This window comes from Typopeltis vanoorti, chromosome 13 (genome assembly GCF_054136105.1).
Source record: "Typopeltis vanoorti isolate ZY-2024b chromosome 13, IOZ_Tvanoo_1.0, whole genome shotgun sequence".
In the NCBI taxonomy this organism is placed as follows: domain Eukaryota; kingdom Metazoa; phylum Arthropoda; class Arachnida; order Uropygi; family Thelyphonidae; genus Typopeltis; species Typopeltis vanoorti.
Genome location: NC_143561.1, coordinates 32,569,317 through 32,590,895, shown reverse-complemented (window position 1 = coordinate 32,590,895; position 21,579 = coordinate 32,569,317). Strand labels below are relative to the sequence as shown.

General features: G+C 37.2%; 1 protein-coding gene across 7 annotated transcripts in view; it reads left to right on the top strand.

The window, feature by feature from the left end:
- Window positions 1-21,579, top strand: part of LOC150100035 (putative ubiquitin carboxyl-terminal hydrolase MINDY-4) — a 376,809-nt gene that overhangs the window by 172,155 nt on the left and 183,075 nt on the right. For all 7 annotated transcript variants that reach the window (XM_090402889.1, XM_090402887.1, XM_090402888.1 and 4 more), the window contains exon 11: window positions 19,324-19,389. In XM_090402889.1, the coding sequence (XP_090259015.1) occupies window positions 19,324-19,389 (66 nt within the window). The remainder of the gene's footprint in view (window positions 1-19,323; window positions 19,390-21,579) is intronic.

Here is a 21,579-nt window from a genome sequence, read left to right as displayed (position 1 = left end):
GTTTTCGCGATCTGGTCCCATGGTCGCCAGACACTAGACACATTCCTTAGCTACCTAAACAAACAACACAAACGCATACAGTTCACAATTGAGATTGAAAAACAGAAGACACTCCCGTTTCTAGATACACTTGTCACACGTCTTCCGTCTAGCAATCTTTCTTTCACGGTTTACCGGAAACCGACACATACTGGCCAATATATACACATAAACTCTTACCACCACCCAACACAAAAACTAGGTGTCATCAATACTCTAAAAAACGGCTCTGAAAATCTGCTCCTGTAAACAGGCACTGAAAGACGAATTTAAAGTGATCAGCAATACTTTCCAAAAAAAATGGGTATAGCCAAAACACTATTAACAAAATTCTCTACAAGATCTCAATAAAAAACAAACACAAACCAGACTACACAAAAAATACAAAAACCAAATTATAACCATTCCCTACATTAAAAGGACATCAGACAAAATAAACAGAGTACTACAAAAATACAACCAAAGCCACCTTCAAACCCCATGCAAAATTAAAAAGCTTACTCATCTCATCCAAAGACCCATTCCTCCCACTGGCCCACCCTGGAGTATACTGTATTCACTGCACCTGTAACATACCATATATAGGAGAAACAGGACGCACAATTTCTATCAGACAAAAAGAACATAAACGACACATTAAATATAATAATTATGGTGAAGCTGGCCTTTCTGGTCATGCCCTGAACATCCTACACAGAAATCTGGAAAAGCACTAGTTGTCTACATCACACCAAAACATGGTATGAATTTAATTTAAGGAAATTTAAGGCAGCCTGTGAGATCATTATCAACCACACCAATCTGATCAATAATGAAAGTCTAAAAAATCCATATATATGGAAGACATATATTTGACCCACGGAACCTTCCTCTCTAAGAACAACTATAAACAGGACTGTAGTAAATCCAGGATCCTAAATCAAAAATAATAATTGTAATACTAAAAATATGACATCATTGTTACTGAAAGAAAATTATCTATAAGAAAAAATGTTTATTCATGTTATCTTAAATTAAATCCAGCTTGATGTAATTTATAAATTTTTTTTTTTTTTTCACTAGAGGTCATGCGAGTGAATATAGGGATCCCAATTTTTGAAAACAAAAAACCGGGACACAATAAATTTTGTAGAATTAAGGGTTAAGAGAAATAAATTTTATTCATTAACATTATGTATTTTAAAATAAAAAAATTAAATATTTATTTTAATTTGAATTTGATTTATTAATGTAGATAACATAAATGTTTATACATACGTCAAATAAAATGAATTCTAATAACAACACTTAAACACAGATGACAATACTTAAACACATAACACTTAAATCAAACATTAATAAGTATATGAAATATAAAGACATAGAATAAAGATATAAAATGTTAATATGTCAATAAAATGGGAACTACAATGTAAATAGAATAAAATATAAACAACACGAGCCTTATGCATATTGTGTAGATGCATAATATCTGAAATTATATGAAAAATAAATTAATTTAATTTATAATTAATTTTTAATATATACCTCATCTCTTCCTTATTCTGCCTCATCTTGTACATTACAGCTGGTCGCTACCTGTCCCATTTTACTGCTACTTGCGGAATCATTATTATATTTGGTTGAAGAATGGATTTTGTGCAAGAGCTGTCGATTCTTAGATACTATATCGAAAAACTCTGAACATGACATGTTTCTGTAATGGGTTTTAACAAGCATGATAGATTTAACTGTGTCCAGTTGCAAGCGATTCCTTTCATTTGTCCATAACGAATTCATCAATGTAAAAATTCGTTCAATAGAAGCATTTGATCCTGGTAAGGTCAAACAAAAACTTATAATTGAAGCTATTTCACTGTAAGTAATTTGTTCCTTTTTAAAAAATGACCAAAAATTTCTTTCCATCTATCATCAAGTTTACAGCTGACATTATTCCATTTATTAATTTTATACTCAGTTGCATACATTTTAACATGGCTGTACTCATCAAATAAGTTCTCTTCATTTAAGTTGAAATTTGGTAAGATGGTCTTAATTTCTTTGGCAAATGTAGCCTCTTGTGCAACCAACTCCATTTCTTGGAACTTTTGATACCCAAAAAATGATGTCAATGATTGACTTGAACTTTTTGCAGGCACAGTAGACTTGTGCTTTTTTTTGTATCGACATGGTCAGTTATATCTGCCTTACCTCCATGGCCAATGTTAAATTCCGCATGGCACATGCTACATGTCACTCTTGAGCTATCATCACAATCACTGCTTTTTGTTATGAAAATGAAAGGAAAAAAGATCCTTCAATTTTTCATTGAAATTACACTTTCTTTTGGGCATTTTGTAACAAACGGTATAACTTTATTAATTTAAAAAATACAATATTCACAATTAATACGAGAATGCAAGAATTTGAAATGAACAGTTCAAAACTAGGTTATATCACATACCCTGTAGTGATATAAAAACAATTTAGCGCCTGACGCATGAAGCTTAGTTCACATAGCATACGATATCCGATGGTCCGAAATGTTTTTCATTGGTTGAATGAACTATCGTGGCGCATTAATATTCAAAAACATGTCGACCAATGAGAAACATTTCGGACCATCGGATATCGTACGCATGCGAACTAAGCTTGAGACAAAAGATTGCTAAAAATTTATGGCTGACCAGATGAATGAAATTGATGCCATGGTTGTGATTAGTTAAACATACAGTTGGGCGACTGTCTTCTCCCTCATTCTGACATTCTTTTCTCTGGCTGAATGAAATGTATGGAACTAAATCGTTTTCCCAAAATTCTAACATTCTGGTAATTCACCGAACTACAAAATAAATATGTCTCTGCCTTTTGTTTTGTAAACATACATTTTTAAAAGCACCCAAAAATATTGCGACTAGTACTTATTCTTATTAGAAATGTTAATATTTTTATATTCTAAAAAATCCGGGACATTTAGCATCCCGAACCAAACATATCAGGATGCCGGGACAGAAGTAATAAAAGCAGGACGTATGGGATCCCTAGTAGAATAACATGTGATCAAATCATTGTTTCTCTAGCTTACGGTTTGTAATGTAACTCAGCTTGTCTTGTATATTTGTGTATGCTCCAGATGAAGATCGAAACATCGGGATAATAAAAAGAGTTAGTTATAACACAGTTGTAAAATCCATAATTTCGAAAAAGGAAACTTAACATCTATTTTCCCCTACCCACAATTCCAGTCTATTTAAATCATTCTGCAAGTACTGCATATCAGCAGCATTCCTAATTACCCTACCTATCTTTGCATCGTCAGCAAAATACTGTCAGTTGCTTGTGACATCCTTCCCAATATCATTAATGTATAGATTGAATAACAGTGAACCAAGCACTGATCCTTCTGATACACTATTTGTTACCTTAAATCTTGCAGATTCGCATCACCCGTATACTGATTTTTGATATCTGCCATTCAGTCATCCTTTTATCCATGCTAATATTCTATAACCCAAATCCATTTTCTCCAATTTATGCCATTTTCTCCAATAGAGTCTACCATGCTGCATTCTATCAAAAGCCTTAGCAAAATCTAAAAGTATCATGGTGTATCCATTCCCCTTGTCTAGTTCCATGGCAACATTGTTATAGAATGTGAGCAAGTTGCTAAAACATGATCTTCTCTTAGTTGCAAAGTAGAAATTCACTGTCAACTCATTTCTGAATGTGAGTCCTAGCCAATTTTCCCAATCTTCACCACTACTCCTGAGATACTAATTGGTCGATAGTTGGATACATCGATCTTTGCACCACCCTTGTGCAATGGGATTACCATACATTCCTGCCATTCCTGCAGAATCTTTCCTGTTCTGAGACTCATATCAAACAGCCTGGTCAAAGGAATAGCCAGTTCAGCTGAACACTCTTTTAGCACACGTGCTGATATCCCATCAGTCCCTATTGCTGAATTCTTATTCAATTTGTGCAACAGCTATAATACCTCGTCCTTATACCCCTGCATTTCTTCATCCAGTGAAGAGGTAGCAGTGAGCTCAATGTTGTGTACACCAGGTTGATAACTTTTAACAAAATGGGCAGTCATTAGCTGAACAACCTCTTCTGCATCTGTAACTCTCATGCCATCTGGATTTAGAAGAGTTATTCTTTCATATTCATTCTTTCTTTTACTTGCAGCATAACAATAGGATTCTTTGAGGTTGTCTTTAGCTTGCAGATCCAGTTTCTTTTCATACTCAGACTTTGCTTTCCTTACAACAGTTGTGACTGTTCTAGCCTGTTCTGCTGCTTATAACATTCATAACAGATGTCATCCTTATGCACACAGTATTCCTTTCACATCGTCCTTTTCATACGGATCTTTTTGCTTAATAAGATTACACATCCATATGACTCCTACCCTATTTATTCTTCGGACTCTCGAGACACATTATGATATTGCATCATTTAAGTATTGTTTAAATGCTTCCCATGCATTGTCTATATTCTTTCCATCCAGCAACCGATCCCATTCCACTGAACTTCATATACTCAGTTGGTCATTGTTTCCTTCAACATGCAATCAATTCAGCATCTGACCTTTTCTGAGTGGAACATTCATAAACTTGGTTACTTCCCAAGTGAGTACCGCATGATCACTGTCACAAACCGTTGGCAAAATAGTTACATCCTTAACTGAAACACCCTCTGACACTATAATCAAATCTAACACTCTTTGACTTCCTTCTGTCACATACTGCTTTAGGAAGTTGTCCTGCAACAGCTCGATAAATGTATTTTCATTCTTCTCATGAGATTCTACTGCTACACAATCAATATTTGGATACCATCACGATTACTCTTTTTACGCTCATCTTTTCTATTTGGTGATGCATTTCTTCATCACTATCAACCGATCCGCCAGGTCTGTAACAACACTCCACTATGTAATTGAGCTTGTTAGATTCCATTTCACACCAGATGGCTTCAAACCGCTACCAAATCAATATTTGGATAATTAGTCTCCCATCATGATTACTCTTTTTACGCTCATCTTTTCTATTTGGTGATGCATTTCTTCATCACTGCCACATGAAATATTGTTAGTAATAGTACTACAATCACAGGTCTCAACTCTAACTGGATTCAAGTCATCTGATATCATTAGCAACATGCCTCCTCCTCTCCTATCTTCTCTATCCTTTTTAAAAGTACTGTACCTTTGACACTCGATACCAATCAGTAGGTCTGATTCTGATAGTAGTCTCACTATTACCTACAATCTGAGGTCGCAATATATTGTTTAAGGAAAGAAACTCTACCTCTTTGTTTCTGATACGCCTAGCATTCGTGTACAAACATAATAATCTACTTGTTTGTTCTTTTGTCTAGTCTTGTCTGCAGTCTGCCTGACACAGTTGGACAACTTGCAGAACTCTATTCTTCTCTAATGCCTTATACATGTAGACATCTTTGCACACGTTTGATGGGTCAGAACCGAATGAACACAAAGCTGAAATCGTTCTCTCCTCGTCAAAATTTCCATGACAAAGCCCATTACCATCATCAACAGTTATGTAATGTTGCTCTTACACTCATATTAACACCATCCCTCCCCTTATAATTTAGTTTCCCTGACTCTCTGTGTTAGGTCTCGTACCAGTTATTAGTTTTTCTAGATTCCTAATACCAAATGCATTTAGGTGTAGGCCGTCCTTCTCATGCAAATTCAATCTTCCCTCAAATTCACTCCACACATCCATCCAAAAACTCATATCCATTCCTTCTACACAGCCTATGCATTGAATTGTTTGCCATCATAGCTCTTCTTCGTAATTAATTTTTACCATAGCGAGGTAAAATACCGATGATGGTAAATTAGAAGTATACAAGACACTGTTCAAACCAGATTTAATTTATGGATCTGAGAGTTGGGTTAGAAATAAAGTACTAGGTCAAAGACTAGAGACCACATATATGAGAGAAAGCTGTGAAAAAAATTACTGCAGTGAAAGATGGCACCAATGGCAGAATCATATTAAAAATGAATGTGTTAGAAAGGTACTTACCATTGTTTGCATTCAAGAATGTGTGATCATATCTGTCTAAGGCCACTTAAATAGAATGGTAAAATAGAAAAAGTTAGCAAAACAAGTGTTTAATGGCAGGAAAGAGATCCAGAGGAAGACCAAGGTCTAGGCAGGTGGATTGATTCACTCAGAAGTGCCTTAGAAGCACAAAAGGTTAGGTACAACAATATTGAAGTGCTGATAAGTAATAGACTATTTGGAGGAAAATTATTGTTATGAGATTAATAATAATGTACACTTAATCGTGTAGGTGCTGTTTTAATAGTTTGAACACTCCTTGAAAGTCATGTAATTGATAATGATATCAGGAAGGTGGTAAATTGTTTTTATGTTAGCGAAGACGCTTAGAAATGGAGTAAAGATATTGAAAGAGGAATCGGAGATGATGAAGATGACATAAAAACTGGATATATATATATATATAAAATAATCTAAATGGCTGGGGTAATTAGTTACTTTTAAAGCTTTTAAAGATCGTTAAATAAAATAAGAAATGATAGGTGCAGTGGTAGAAAATATTCAAGAGGAATGAAATCAGGAATATATATCAGTAGTTCAGGTAGAAAATATATAAAACCTGAAATGTGAAAAGGAAGGTGGAGCAAATGACATTAAATCAGGATACTCAAAGATGGAGCTATAAGTTTTACAGTGGTTGCAATGCATAATTCAGAAGACCTGGTCAGAGGGTTGAATTCTGGGTGATTGAAATAGATCCCTCATTGTACCGCATCTATAAAAAAAGAAATAAAATTCAATGTGAGAATTGAAGAATTTCTCTACTCTGTCTCCAGATAGATTTATGCATATGAAAATAGGCTAAGAAAAATTGTGAAGGCAAAACCCATGGAAGAACAAGCTAGTTTAATTGGCAAATAGAGATTGTCAGAATTTTTGGTTCAAGACAAATAGTTGACATATAATATTAATATAACAAGAATTTGTATTTAACTTTTGCAGATCTGAAATAAGCATGTGATGTGCAAAGAGAAAAGCTGTTCATTGTGCTGCAACTATATCATGTAACTAGGATATTATAATGAAAAGAGACCTCCAGGGAGTCAGGGAACTCATCGAGGGAGGCCACATATTTGTTCTTAAATTCATTCACACTGCTTGCACACATAACATCCATTGGCAATTCATTCCAATAACACACCACTCTATGAGAAAAATTTAGATCTCAACCCCTTCTTAGCTGCATTCATTCTCGGCTTCCAAGGATGCCCTCTTCTCCATTCCCTACTTTCCATAAAATAAAAAATTCTATCAACTGAAATCCTGTATGGAGCTTTCAGAAGTTTGTAAGTCTCAATCATATCACCCCTCTTTCTCCTGTCTGCTTGTGTGTGTGTGTGTGTGTGTGTGTGTGTGTGTGTGTGTGTGTGTGTGTGTGTGTGTGTGTGTGTGTGTGTGTGTGCAGTCTACAAATCTGCAGTCTGTCTTCATAATCAGTATTCCAGATCCCTGGAGAAATAGAAATATGGCATCGGAGATAGAAGTACAAAATTGGAGATGTCAATCAGCAAAAAATAAGTAAGTAATCATTAATTAACACTCTTTTGCACTCACTCCACATCAGATTCACAATGGAAACCAGACCAGACCTGCACACAATAGTCCAAGTGAGGTCTTATCAAGACCCTGTAAGGAGCCAAATAATATCCTTATCTTTACATGTCAAAGTTCGTTTCAGCATTGCTTGTAGTACACCAATGGTTATTTTTTAATTTTTTTTATTAAATCTTTGTACTGGTTATGGGCAGTACTACCCTTGCATCACATCCAGACTTGATATAGGCCTAAGCTTTTACAAGTGTCTTTCCCTATCCCTGTTCTAGTTATCATTGTAGTCATTCTCTGGTGGCAAAGCCATGCCACCAGTGTGCCCTGTAGGACCCTCAAGTAAAGAACTTTTATATCCTTCTGCGTAAGCCCAAGCTGTTTTAAGTCCTTATAGCTATCTGTGCTCCATACGCCATGTAAAGAGATGGTGACACCGATAAACCTCGGAGTTTCCCCATGCTCCTCCTGTATCTTACAAACTAGATCTTGTTTAATAATAATAATAATAATAAGGTAAACTATTATAAGATTATCGACTAGTGGGCACCCTGTTCTCACCACCTGGGCATCAACTATCCAAATGTCACCATCTCTTTTAATGACTAAGCCTGGCTTATGCAAACCCGTGGAGGTCCTATAATGTGGTTCCACTGTGGTCTCCCAACCTTTATTCTTAAAGCGGTTGTTCAGAATGGAGATCAAGGCATCATGCCTCCGCACATGGATCCCATGGGTGTAGAAGCAACACTGGGCTATATGAGACAATGTCTCACTGTAGTGGCAGCCAGCTACAGTTTGAGTCGTCACTACCCTGTCGAGCTGTATGGGTTCGAGTGGGCTGGGCATTGATCCTCGTCCTGATAAGGTCAATATACTCAAACCCAGGGAGGAGTCTGGTGCCATCCCTTACCCAATCATGATGAGGAGGCACCAGATATGTCTCTTTTAAAGGAGCACCATCTACAGAACAGATGCCCATTTCTTGTATTAATGGACTAAAGAAAGCCTCTCTGCAGATAGGGGAAGAAGATAGTTCTAACTTCGCGAATCTGGAGAGCTGTAAGCGTGGGATCAGCCATCTAAGTGATGGAACCCCGAGCCCGCCGTCCTTCACCCTTGCATGGAAATATGCAGTAGAGGTGTCAGGTGGCAGTCAGAGCCATGATCTCACTGCTGAACGGATAGCTTTGTCCATTCAGGACAGTACCGAGATATATGTTCTACCAAGCACCAACTTGTGGTAAAAGCGAGGTAGGAGATAGTGGGAAAGGAGAAATAGTCTTTGCTGGGGCTTGAGAGGAACAAAAAGCGATCCAAGCTTCTAGGATAGAACAGACAGAAGACCTTCCCTTTTGGATGAACATGATACTGAAGTATCTCCACTCTTCCAGGATGGTCAAAGCGCTGCAACGGCCTCCCATGCAGGGGAAACTCTATAGTCTCGATCGTAAGCTTCTTGTCATGACCAGAGGGGACAAGAGCTAAAGAGCAGGACTTCTCTACATTAATAGAAAGGCCTCAAATAGAAAAAAAAAGTCAACTGCCCAGTTAAGGAGTTCCTGTAAGCCTACCTTAGTAGAGGATGTGAGAATAAGATCGTCCACAAAGGCCATAGCATTAAAAGAAGAAGCGCCTAGAGGTTAGCCTATATGGCTAGGAAGAGAGTGAAGAAACTCATCTATGATGCAGCTAAAGAAAAGGGGAGATAGAGGACCATCCCGCACTGCGGGAATAGAAGTTGCACAGTACCCTGTAGTGATAGTGATGGAGCTACCCAAGTATAGCTCTATAACATACAAAAGAAAGGGTTCTGAACATCCAGCAATAGACACCACTCGAAAGAGAGCAGAAAGGGAGATGTTATCAAAGGCCTTTTGGAGGTCCAGCAACGCCATATATATAGAAGCTTAAGGTGGTGGCAGGAATCGAAGAGAAGAAAGAAGATATATATTCTCGGCACAACCGTTTGAAGGGACAAAAGCTCTGTCTATAATCATGCTGTATATGTTGCTGAAATCATTTAACTAAGATTTTATGATAGTGTCTGAGTATCACGGGGGGGGGGATGGTAATATGTCTAAAGTCTGATGCACGGCTTGAAGTTTCTTTCTTCGGAATGAAGATAGTTCTTGAAGCATGTAGGTATGGTGATATTGCTTTACTGGAAAGGAGAATGTCCAATAAGTCTTGAAGAATCTTCAATGGCACCTTCCAAAGCCTAGCTGCAGGAGAGCCATCAGGTCTGGAGGCAGAGAAATTGGATGGAAGAGCTTCTTTGATCTCCTGGATGGAGACATGCTGGTATATTTGAAGGGCAGGAATGTACCTCAATATTATAGGTTGGTCAGCATCAGGGAAATGTGGAGGTGGAGCAGAAAAGGCTGTACTCCAGAATTTAACAAAATCGTCATGTAAGTCTGCTAGAGGTGGAGGGGAAGCACCATCAAGGATGGTCTTGGCACATTGTCCTCTGATCTTTTTATAGAGAGCCTGCATAGCCCCTCTTCCTCTGCTTCCTATTTGACAAAGTCATTGTAGAATGAGACATAGGCTGATGTTGACAAGGCATCAAGTATTCGGAGAATTCAGCATGGAGGTAGTGATTTAACCGATCTGTGATATCCATTCCCAGAAGGGAATGGATATCACAGATCGGTTTTTCAGAATTTCAGAATGAGAAATTTAAGTATTTGATGGTTATGTTCTGGAAGAGGAGGATCATCTAGAAATGATGTCAGTCTGAGAATCAAAGCCTCTTCTTCAACAGGAGGATGATGGCTAGAAGATAGAGAGGCAGGGACAGGAGATACGGAGATATTACCTGCCCCTACCTGTGGCAAATGGGCTGCCAATTCTTGAACTAAGGCTTTGTAACTAGCTTTCCGTCTATGACACTTGATGACATCCAAAGATCTTAATGGGAACACCCTAAATAAAGCCTCATTGATGTTCTTTATCCCTCGAGCCATCAACTCGATCTCATGAGTGGCGAGGATCTTTTCTTCTTCGGCAGTCCAACGTGCTTTGACGTGCTCAGTTCTTATTGCAGCGTTGGCTTCTGCTGGATATTTCGAGGTGCGATACATGCCAAGGCCAACTGCGGTGGAGAATGCACGATCACAGACCTGACATACATAGTGTCTGAGATTTGGAACTCCTTGACTGCCAGAACAAGCATGATGAGAACTTGAAGAAATGAGTTGATGACAGTCCTTGCAGAGCTTTATTTTAACTTTCTTCCTGAGAATGCCGCTGGGAGGGTGGCGGGATATCTCCAAACAAGAAACAGACATCTGATATCTCCAAACACACTCAACAAGTTTCCAGGCTATGGCCTATAAGAGTCAGAGCCTTCATCTGATGAGTTATTGCCAGCGAGGAAACTTAACCCTACCAGGGCTGCTAACCCTGGAAGGGAGGAATAGCGTAACAGGCCAGTCAGTCATCCAAAGGTGTCCAGGAATCACCCCTAGGAGGTCACTTACTGCCACACTTGCGAAGTGTCTCAGGGGATGTGCAAGCCAAGACAACAACACTTCAGATTCCCCCCCCCCCTAAAAAAAAAAAAAAACTTGCAGATTCAGATCCCCGGTATACCAGTTTTTGATATCTGTCAGTCAGCCCTCCTCTTATCCATGCTAATATTTTATAATTCAAAAGTATCATTATGTATCCATTTCCCCTTGTCTAGCTCATTGGTAACATTATTATAGAACGTGAACAAGTTGCTAATACATGATCTTCCCTTAGTATGCCCATGCTGTTCATTACAAACTAGAGATTCTTTGTTAACCCATTCCTGAATGTAAGCTCTAACCAACTTTTCCAAAATCTTCACCACCACTCCTGAGATACTGATTGGTCGATAGTTGAATACATCAGTCATTGCATCACCACCACCTTTGTGCAATAGGATTACCATAAATTCTTTCTACTCCTACGGAATCTTCCCTGTTCTGAGACTCAAATTATACATCCTGGTCGAAGGAATAGCCAGTTCAGCTGAACACTCCTTTATCACTCATGCTGATATCCCATCAGCTCTATTTCTGAATTCTTATTCAGCTCTAATACCTTCTCTTCATACACCTGAGTTTCTTTATCCAGTGAAGAGGTAGCAATGAGTTTAATATTGCTTAAACCAGGTTGATAGATTTTAGCAAAATTGGCACTCACTGGTTGAACAATTTCTTCTGCATCTGTCACCTTCACACCATCTGCTTTCTTTTACTTGCAGCATATTGATAGAATTCTTTAGGGATATCTTTAGCTTGCAGAGCCAGTTTATTTTCATATTCAGACTTAGCTTTGTGTATAACAGTTATGACTCTTCTGTCTACTTATAATTTTCATAACAGACATCAACCTTATTCACATTTATATAAATTGTCAATCAGCTGGTTATCTGAAATACTGATTACTCTAAGAAATAAACACTGTTATTCATCTTCTATATGGATCACAAAGGAAGGAAAGTGGCATTAAACATCATCATCATCATGAAATTCCTGACATGTACCCTCAAGGAATGTACAGAATATGATAGTACTACATGAAAAATTTACTCATTACTAATTTCTTATCTACAATTTTCCTCCAAATCAGTCTGTTACCTGTCAAGACTCCAACATTGTCAGATCTTATATTTCTATCTTCTAAGGCACTTTTTACTGTATCAATTCCCCCCCCCCCTAAAAAAAAAAACTTGCAGATTCAGATCCCCGGTATACCAGTTTTTGATATCAATTCTTGGTCACCTATATCTTGGTCTTCCTTTGGGTCTTTTTCCTGTCAATCTGGCAAAGAACACTTGTTTTGCTATTCTTTCATCTCCCATTCTATTTAAGTGGCCATACCAACTAAGATTAGCTGTGCTAACACATTCCAGGATGCTAACAATGTCAAGTTTATTCCTAATATCCTCATTTTTAATATGATATTGCCATTGATACCATCTGGTCACCCCCATCTGGACAGCCTCTATTTGGCCTGCTGATATGCTTTGTTCTTCTTTTCCTTCACTGCCTCATTAACTTCTACAATCCTTCTCAACTGTTTCTCAAATATACTTGCATAAATCTTACCAAGTACACTCTGTAGAGAAATACCTCTGTAATTCTCACATTCAGTTTTATTTCCCTTTTTATGAAATACTCCAATCATCTGGAATTTGTCCTTCTGTCCAGGCCTTGTGAACTATGCAGTGCAGTCACTGTAAGACTTTTATACCTCCATAATTGAGCATTTCTGGTCGAATATCATATACTCCAGCTGCCTTTCCACATTTCAGGCTTTTCATGGCATTTTTTCTATTTCAAGTATGGATATGTGTTTCTGATTGCATGCCTGGTTAGTGTTTTTTGCTACTGTGCTGTTACTGATTGTTTCATTTAGCAGTTTTTTTGAAGTAATTACTCAATACATCAAGGATATCTTTTCATGTCATCTTTTTTTCTTTTTCTTTTTATTTCAGTTTTCATGTCACCATTATCATCACTAATTCCTTTTACAGCATCTTTCCTTTATTTCTGAGCTTCTACAACAATCTACAGAATACTTGCCATCTTTTTGATATTTATTTTTCTATGTTCTTACCAAAGTCTTCCCATGACTTTGGTTTAGCTAGTTTTACACAGTGTTTAGCTTTCTTACATTTGTCTCTGTATTCTCTAATAGCACCAGCTAACTTATTTGCCAGGAACCTTTGATATGCTTTCTTCTTTCCCTTCACTGCCTCCTTGACTTCAGATTAATGAGGCATTGAAGGAATGGGACACTAAAATCAGAACACCATGAAGTTCTGATTTTTTTATCCTTGCAGACAACCTCACTACATGCCTCTCTGGCTGAATCAGTCAATGTTTTCTTCAGGGCTTGTCACTAAATCTCTTGCACTGAATTTTATTCTGCTCAAGACTAAATGGTGATCACTTCCAATTTCAAATCCTCTGTACACTGTGTTGTCCTGCACCAGGGAAAAAACATCACTATCAACAATAGCATAGTCAATGGGACTGTTCTTATTCCTTTCCTCTTCTCTTCATGTGAATTTGTGCACATTTTTATGTTAGAACATGGTGTTAGTAATAACCAGTCCATGTTTCTGAGAAGAAATCCAACAGGTATTTGCCATTATTATTAGCTTTGCTCTTTTCTCCAAATTTTCCACAAAATATTTTTGTATGTCTCACAATCATTTCCTACTCTGCTATTTAGATCCCCAACAAGGACCAACTTTTCCTTTTTCATTGTGTCAGTTGCTTTTTCTAGAGCGTCAAAAAATTCCTCCACTTCTACCTTAGTAGAACCTTCTGTGGGACCATAGGCACAAATAAGTCTCATTGTCCAGTTCCCCATTCTCATATTTGCCCACATCACTCTACTTGAGACTGCCTGCCATTGAAGAAGAAGATTAGCCTCGTATTTAGTGTTGAATACTATGGCTACTCCTTCTTTTCTTTGATTATCATTGCCTAAATATAACATTTTGTATTTATTGCTCAGAAAGATCTCACCAGTTTTTGTCTTTTTTGTTTAAGTCAGCCCTATTATATTGATATGGTACTTAATCATTTCCTCAGCTAGCTCCATTTCTTTGCCATTCAGGCTTCTTATGTTAATAGCACTGATCTTGATCTCTGGTGATATCGAATTGTGGTGTGTTTCAGGATTTGTTTTGGTAGCTGACTTTTTGCTGTTCGACCTAGTTCCCTGGGGAAATCAACGTGGGCCTTGTTTACCTGGGCGATGCCCCAGCCAGCATGAAATTCTATCATGTTGTACCATCATTTTATATTGTGGTTCAATATAAAATGATGGTACAACATGATTGTGGTCAATAAGTCAATAATAATACAATTTGGTCAGCTAAATCCTAAATTGCCAGCCCATCATTTATTTAGTATCTAATTAGATACCTAACAGGGTGCACCACGAGCATGTGAAGATTGCACAGAAGCCCTGATCGGTTCTCTGCATTCCTTTAAAGGCTATGTGGAGGTCTCCTCTCAGTTATACAGCTTTAACCCTTAGAACAGAAAAGAATATAAAGTTTTTTGGAGGCAGAAAAAAGTCAACCCAAGAAGAGAAACTGATCCTGATGAACAAGATATATTTCCTCCTATACATCACCAATGTATAGGAGGAAGAGTGTAGGTGAAAACACAAGAGCTCTGGGGTACACTAGCACAGACTGAAAATTACGAACGAAAACCATTCGCTATGACTCGAATGAACAAACAGTCAAGCTGGCAATCCATTTACAAAGCAAAAGAGAGATACCATAAATTAGCAGCTTAGTAAGAAAGCCATGATACCAGACTTAACCAGTTGCCTTGGAAATATCAAGGGCAAACCACTTGAGTTTCTTCTAACTTTCCATGGCTTGTGTCCAAAAGCAAGTATGGTTGGCTAGTAGATCTGCTTTTGAACAAGAATGATGGAATTCCACATGGGTGATCACCAAGTAATTGGTAAGTCTAAGGAGTGAAGGATTTGGCTGTTGATGACCTTTTTCCATTATGTTTGAGAGTACTGAAATTAAGAGTAACAGTGCAGTAGTTTGATGGTTGACTTAATCCCCTTTGGGGAAAATAGCTAGATAAAAACCTTGCTTCCAAGCTATAGGATAGATGCCAGATGAGTATGACAGCTTGAAGAGATGATCAGAAGAGATCAAACTTTTGATACAGCTGGAGGAATACCATCAGGATCAGGAAAGAAACTTATTTGTATCAAGGCTACTGAGTATTTTTCTGATGTCCTTCTGGTGAAATTTCAGAGGTGGCACACTATGAATAGTTTTGTGAAATAGTAAGAGGAGATTTGCCTTGATCTTCTATACAAAATGAACAGGAAAAAAAACTGATGCCAACAGGTTTATCTTATCTTTAGGAGATATTATCATTGTGCCATCAGGATGTAAGAGAGGTTGAAACATAGGATAGAAGTTGCATCCCCCAGCAGTGAAGAGGGACCAGAAGGATTAACTGTCATTTGAACAGAAATGTAGTGCATTTAGCTCTTATAAATTCAGCTTTAGAGGTGTTTTTTTGCAGCTGTAGTATAAACTGAGTGAGAAGCTGGAAATTTTGACTTCAGCCATTAGACATATGCTGAATTTTTGTCTTGAACTGCTTTGGCACAATTGTTGGAGAACCATGATTTGGACAGGGATACAGGATTTTGAGTGGAGTGAGGGATAAAAGCACTCATCCCAGCTATGAAATAATGACAGAATAATTTCTGTTATTATATCATAGTAAGCGCTAGGTTCTGAAGAGCAGAAGCAGTAATCAGATCATGGAAACAAGGTGTAGAAATCTTGAAGGTTATCCCAAATGGCACCATTGTAGTGCCACATGTTGCAAGGCTGAGAATGACTAGGAGAAGAATAAACTAGAAAATGAAAGGGGTAAGGTTATGGTCGGACTTGCAAAGAGGAGAACTAACATTGACAATATATTTGGAGGGAGAGCTAGATAAAAGGTCCAGGATGTTGAAAGAATGGTGATTATTACCTGGAATTCTGGTAGGGTTGGTGAACAATCTGTGTTAAATTATTACTGACAGTATACATTGCAGCTTGTCTTTTAGCTTGGTCTTAAAAGATGCAGAAGGAAAGTGAGGAAAGGATATCTTGAGCCAAAGTAAATAATATAAAAGGGATTCCTTGTCTGATAATCTTAGGCATGAGATATTTAGCCTGACAAATGAGCAGGTTTTGCTCTTCTTATAAAAGGCATCATGGAGAAAGTAGCTAGGAAAGTTGAGGTGAGATGTTGTTACAGAGGATGCTACTAGTTGTGGTTCAGTGAAGAATAATCAAGTTTGGATATTTGTTGATGGTGGTGCACATCATTGATATTGGAGCTGAGACCTTGGATGTTGGTGAAGCCAAGCTGAATGTATTTTTTTATTACATGAAACTGTGATATTTTGTTGGGGTTTTTTGGGTACCATTTTTTGCAATTTTCGGAATATTTTTGGCTTTTTTTTTTTTTTGAGATTTTTTGGTGGTTTTTATGGAAGATTTTTTTGAATGCAGTGATTAAAATTTTTTATGCTGTTTTTCATGGCAGTGAGCAAAGTTACAGAAAAATGTATAGCGCAAAGGCATACAGCACATGATATCAAAATTGCAGATATTGATCTCATCTCTTTACTTTATGCTTATGATGTTATACTCTTCAGTAAATTTAGTACAGCTGCAGATTCCTTAATGAAATTGAATAACTGCCGTAAAAAATTTGGCATGAGAATCAGTAATAAAAAAACTATGAAAAAAGATAGGAACACTGGAATATCAGATGCAGCCTGAATGGAGAACCTATGGACCTAGTAAAATATTTTAGGCAATTTTTAGTGAAGATGGCAAATTAAATATGAGAAATTAAAACAGAATAAGCAAAATTAATATTTTAGGGATGGGGTTGGTGGGGTCTCAACTGATTGAATTCTTATGGAATACAAGAGTCAGAACACAAAATTAGCTGTATTCAAAAGTGTTCAGTTTTAATTTAGTGGTCTGAGAATTGGGTTAGATGATTAAAAATAGTTGAGATCTAACAGAATTTTTAAAAAATATATAGGAGTTAACAGGTCAGATCAATGGCAGAATCATATTAAAAATAAAAAGATACTTGAATGGAACTTGACATCATTAACATTCAGGAGGAGAGTTAATCTCAGGTGATATTCCTTTCTCATATTCTTGAACAAAATGGGAGAAGAAAGTTTACAAAATAAGTGATTTTGATGCCAGGATGGAAGAAAATGAACCAGAAGATGATCAAGATATAGGTAGATTAAGTTAGAATTGTCAGATCTATTTCATTTTAGAGAATGGAATATAAGACCTGGAAATACATGGTGTTTCAAAAAGAATGACTCGATTTCAAATAATTATATTTAATAATGAAAATGTGGTACAGTTACAAAATAAATTACCAAGTGTGAAGTAAGGCCTAAAGTTTCACTCACCACAATTACAAATGCTCAATGTGCCCTCCACCTGCTGCACGGACAACATCAAGCCGATAGCTGAATTCATCCTAAACGTGTCTGAGAGTGTCTTCTGTCACAGAATTTACTGCAGTCGTGATTCTGGTTCTGAGCTCATCCAAGTCAGCGGGTAATGGAGGAACATAAACACAGTCTTTTACGTATCCCCATAAAAAGAAGTCACAAGGTGTGATGTCTGGAGATCTTGGAGGCCAAGAGTGTAGTGCCAAGTTATGGGGTCCCATGCGTCCAATCCAACGCTGAGACAATGTTTTGTTTAGAAATTGGTGAACTTGGAGGTTCCAATGTGGCAGTGCTCCGTCTTGCTGAAAAATGTAATCTTCAGATCTTCATTCAGCTGTGGAAGTAGCCAGTTCTGCAGCATTTCAAGATAGGGATTTCCCATAACAGTGTTTTCCTCAAAAAAGAAAGGGCCATAAACCTTTCTAACAGAAACCGCACAAAAAACATAAGTTTTGGTGAATCACGTTCGTGTTGTACAATTTCATGTGAATTTTCAAGTCCCCATATGTGAACATTGTGGCGTGAAACTTTACCGCTTAGATGAAAGGTTGCTTGATCACTAAAAATCAACATTTGTAAGAAGGTGTCATCCTCCATGTCCTCTAACAGATTGGCACAAAAATCTGTTCAAGAAAAAACTACGGGCCAAGGCCATTCACATGGTACAAGTCACATTCATTTGTGGTTCATGGTTGCAGAAATATATAATTTTCAAATCGGGACATTCTTTTTGAAACACCCTGTATTACAGAGTCCTCACAAATAACAGACTCGTTTAAACAAAACTTGTTGATTAGAAGTTGGTAATAATGTAAACTTTTCATGGATCACTAACATAATAGGCTCTTATATATCCCTTGAATATATATCAGCAATTTGATTATGACATTACCAGGATGCAGGTAAATTTTATGCTTCCTTAATATTTGTAATCTTCTTCTTCAGTCTCTTTCATCTACTGTTGGATATAAGGTTCCCTCAGGAATTTCCAGTTGTTCCTGACCTTAGCTGATGCTCCCATCTTATATCAGTTCTTTGTAGATCATCCCTCTATCTTGTCCTTTGGTGTTGTGTCTCTCTCTTAGTATTCACTCAGTGCTTGATTTTTTCATGACATATCCAGACAATCACCATCTACATGCTTTATAATTCTTAATAATAATCTCTACTAAAGTCATATCTCTAATTCTGTCATTTTTAATTATTATTATTATTATTATTATTATTACTTGACACCTCCAGGGAGTCAAGGACTCATCACAAGAGGGCACACCACTCTACTTCACTAAACACATCTCCCCCCTCTCCACTACTACTTAATTTATCTACAACAACAACACTACTACCGTCAATGCCATCTACTACCCATCATCACCAACAACAGTATTTTTTGTCTGTAAATTGCGCATTTTCTGAAAGCCGATTTGTCTGTACACGTGATGAAAAAACACCCGAGTTTCCTGGAGGGAAAAAAAAAAAACTGCTACCTCCGTATTCAATCATGAAATTATTATTTCTAAGAAACCCAACATTGACGTTAGATATATACTGTTTTAAACATGAAAAATATTTTAGAAACTAATTAAAGGTGTTTAAATATTAATTACTTATATCTTTATTTTAATAGATATCTATATTTGTGTTCATTTCCTATGAAGGAATTTCTCAGTTTCTTTATAACATAATTACTAAGGTAAGTTTCTTTTATGAAAATATGGTAAATATTATGTCATCTGAATTAAAGTGGGCAAAATAATTGATATTTCTATTAATTTGCAAAATTAATATAATTTTATGACAGGGATGTTGTTAAGCTCTGAATAAAACTAAAAGTGGTTAACTTATAATTTCTTCAGAGCTTAACATGCATTTTAAAACTTTGCACATACTCATATGTCAAGCAGGTAAAATTAAATGTAAAAGTGCCAGACAAGTTAATAATTTTAGAATTCTGTTATTTATCCCTTAATATTATAATGTATTTTGTTGTGATTAAATCCACTGCCTAAGCTTTGCTAAAAATAGTATGAGTGTTTGTGCACTAGAGTAAAGGTCTAACGGATCAAAGATCGATTGCCAGAGGCAATGCATGTGTGCCAGAGTACGCATCGACCATGAAGGGACATCACGCGACTAAACCCTCCCCACCACCACCACCACCACCACCACCACCAAAGAGATTACTAGGGGAGAATGTGGTGCTAGTGATGGGAGTTGTACTTTGACGTAAGCAAGAAAGGAAAAGGATATGACGTAGTACGGAAGCGTAGGGGCGCGTAATTTAAAAAAGACAATGCGGCGCCGCACCGGGGCTTTTTCTCTCATTTATCGGATCCTCTACCAGAGTCCCTTGCCGGTCAGTCGTCTGCTCTTGTGGGAGTCATACTCTCCGTGCCCCGATGTTCATCCTAGTTTCTTGGGCAACGCGTCGATTTACAAGTGAGGAAAGAATGCTGAGCAGTCCTTGAGAATCTGCTGATAGAAAGCTCATCCACTGGAGCTGAGGTCCGGTATGCAGTATAGACAGCCAATCTTTGCTTAAACCTGGTGACCAGTGAACGGCAAGCACGTGTCTTTAGTGTTTGAGATTCATCTAGCCCAAATCTGACGAGAAGGAAACAGCAGGTCGAACGGAACCAAGAACAAATCTAAAGGTGAAGCTGTATCGAGATGTGTATGATTTTCCAGCAGTTCTTAACTGGGTGGTAACGTAGAAACCTTTTCTTTGTTCAATGAAAGTGTGCAGAAAGAGTGGTTTTAACTTTTAATAGAACGTATGTCTAGAATATTGTGATTTTCTAGAAACCTAGTTTAGAAAGACAGACTAAATTCCAAGACATGAATGTAGAAATTAAAGCATGACCTGAATGCTGTGAAGTGCATAACCTTAGTAGAATTGTGTCATTAATCTTTGTATTACCTTTGTTTGAGTGTTATGTGGATTTGATACCTGTGCTTGTTAAGATAGAATTAGAGAAATTGAGTGTGTATATTTTATCTGAAATTGACATTGAAGTTAGTAAATGACAGAGTTAACCTTAACAGTGTTGAGTCATTGGCCTTTGTTTCACCTTTGTTCGAGTGCCATGTGGAATTGATATCTAAGCTTGTTAAGATAGAATTAGAGAGATTGAGTGCTTATGACTTGTCTGAAACTGATATTGAAGTAAACATATGTTTGAGTTATCCATAACTTGTAATTTGTTTAGCGCATAATTAAATGTTTTCTTTTGATTTAACAATTGCCTTGCCTGAAATCATTTTCTACTGCACCCCCCCCCCCCCATAAAAATCGAACCACAGTGGGATGCATTTTGGAAGGGAGATCACGACTGTAGACTGAGATAGGGACAAATTTGAGAGTTGTTTGAAAATCTAGAACTTAGGGTGGCGCAGCTAAAATATAAATTTTCCCTCAGTCCGAAGAAAGAACCAGCATTAGCTCCAAAACAAAGGAATTGCTATTGTCTGGTGGGAATCTCTTTGCTTTCAACCCATGAACCATATCCTTATAGTAAAATACGGCCCCAAGTTAAGAGTAAAGATTAGAGCACATAAAAGAAGTAAGATAAGGGAAGGAAGAGACATAATTTGACCATAAAATAGAAATAACAATAGAAAAGGGGGAAGTAACAATGTTAATATTTTGAAAGAACAAAATATATACTTCTCTAGTGTAGATGGAAGAACAATGTGACAACTACCTTTTAGTTGGAAAGACTTGGATTCAGTTCTCAGCTTGAATGCAAGAAACATTTATTAAGGGCTTTCACCTGAAGCTGATTTAGTCTGTCTCATGCAGAAGTGAGATGTTGTTGTTGTTGTTTTTTTTTCATTCTAAAAAATATATTTAATTGGTCAGAGAAGCATACAACAGCTGACA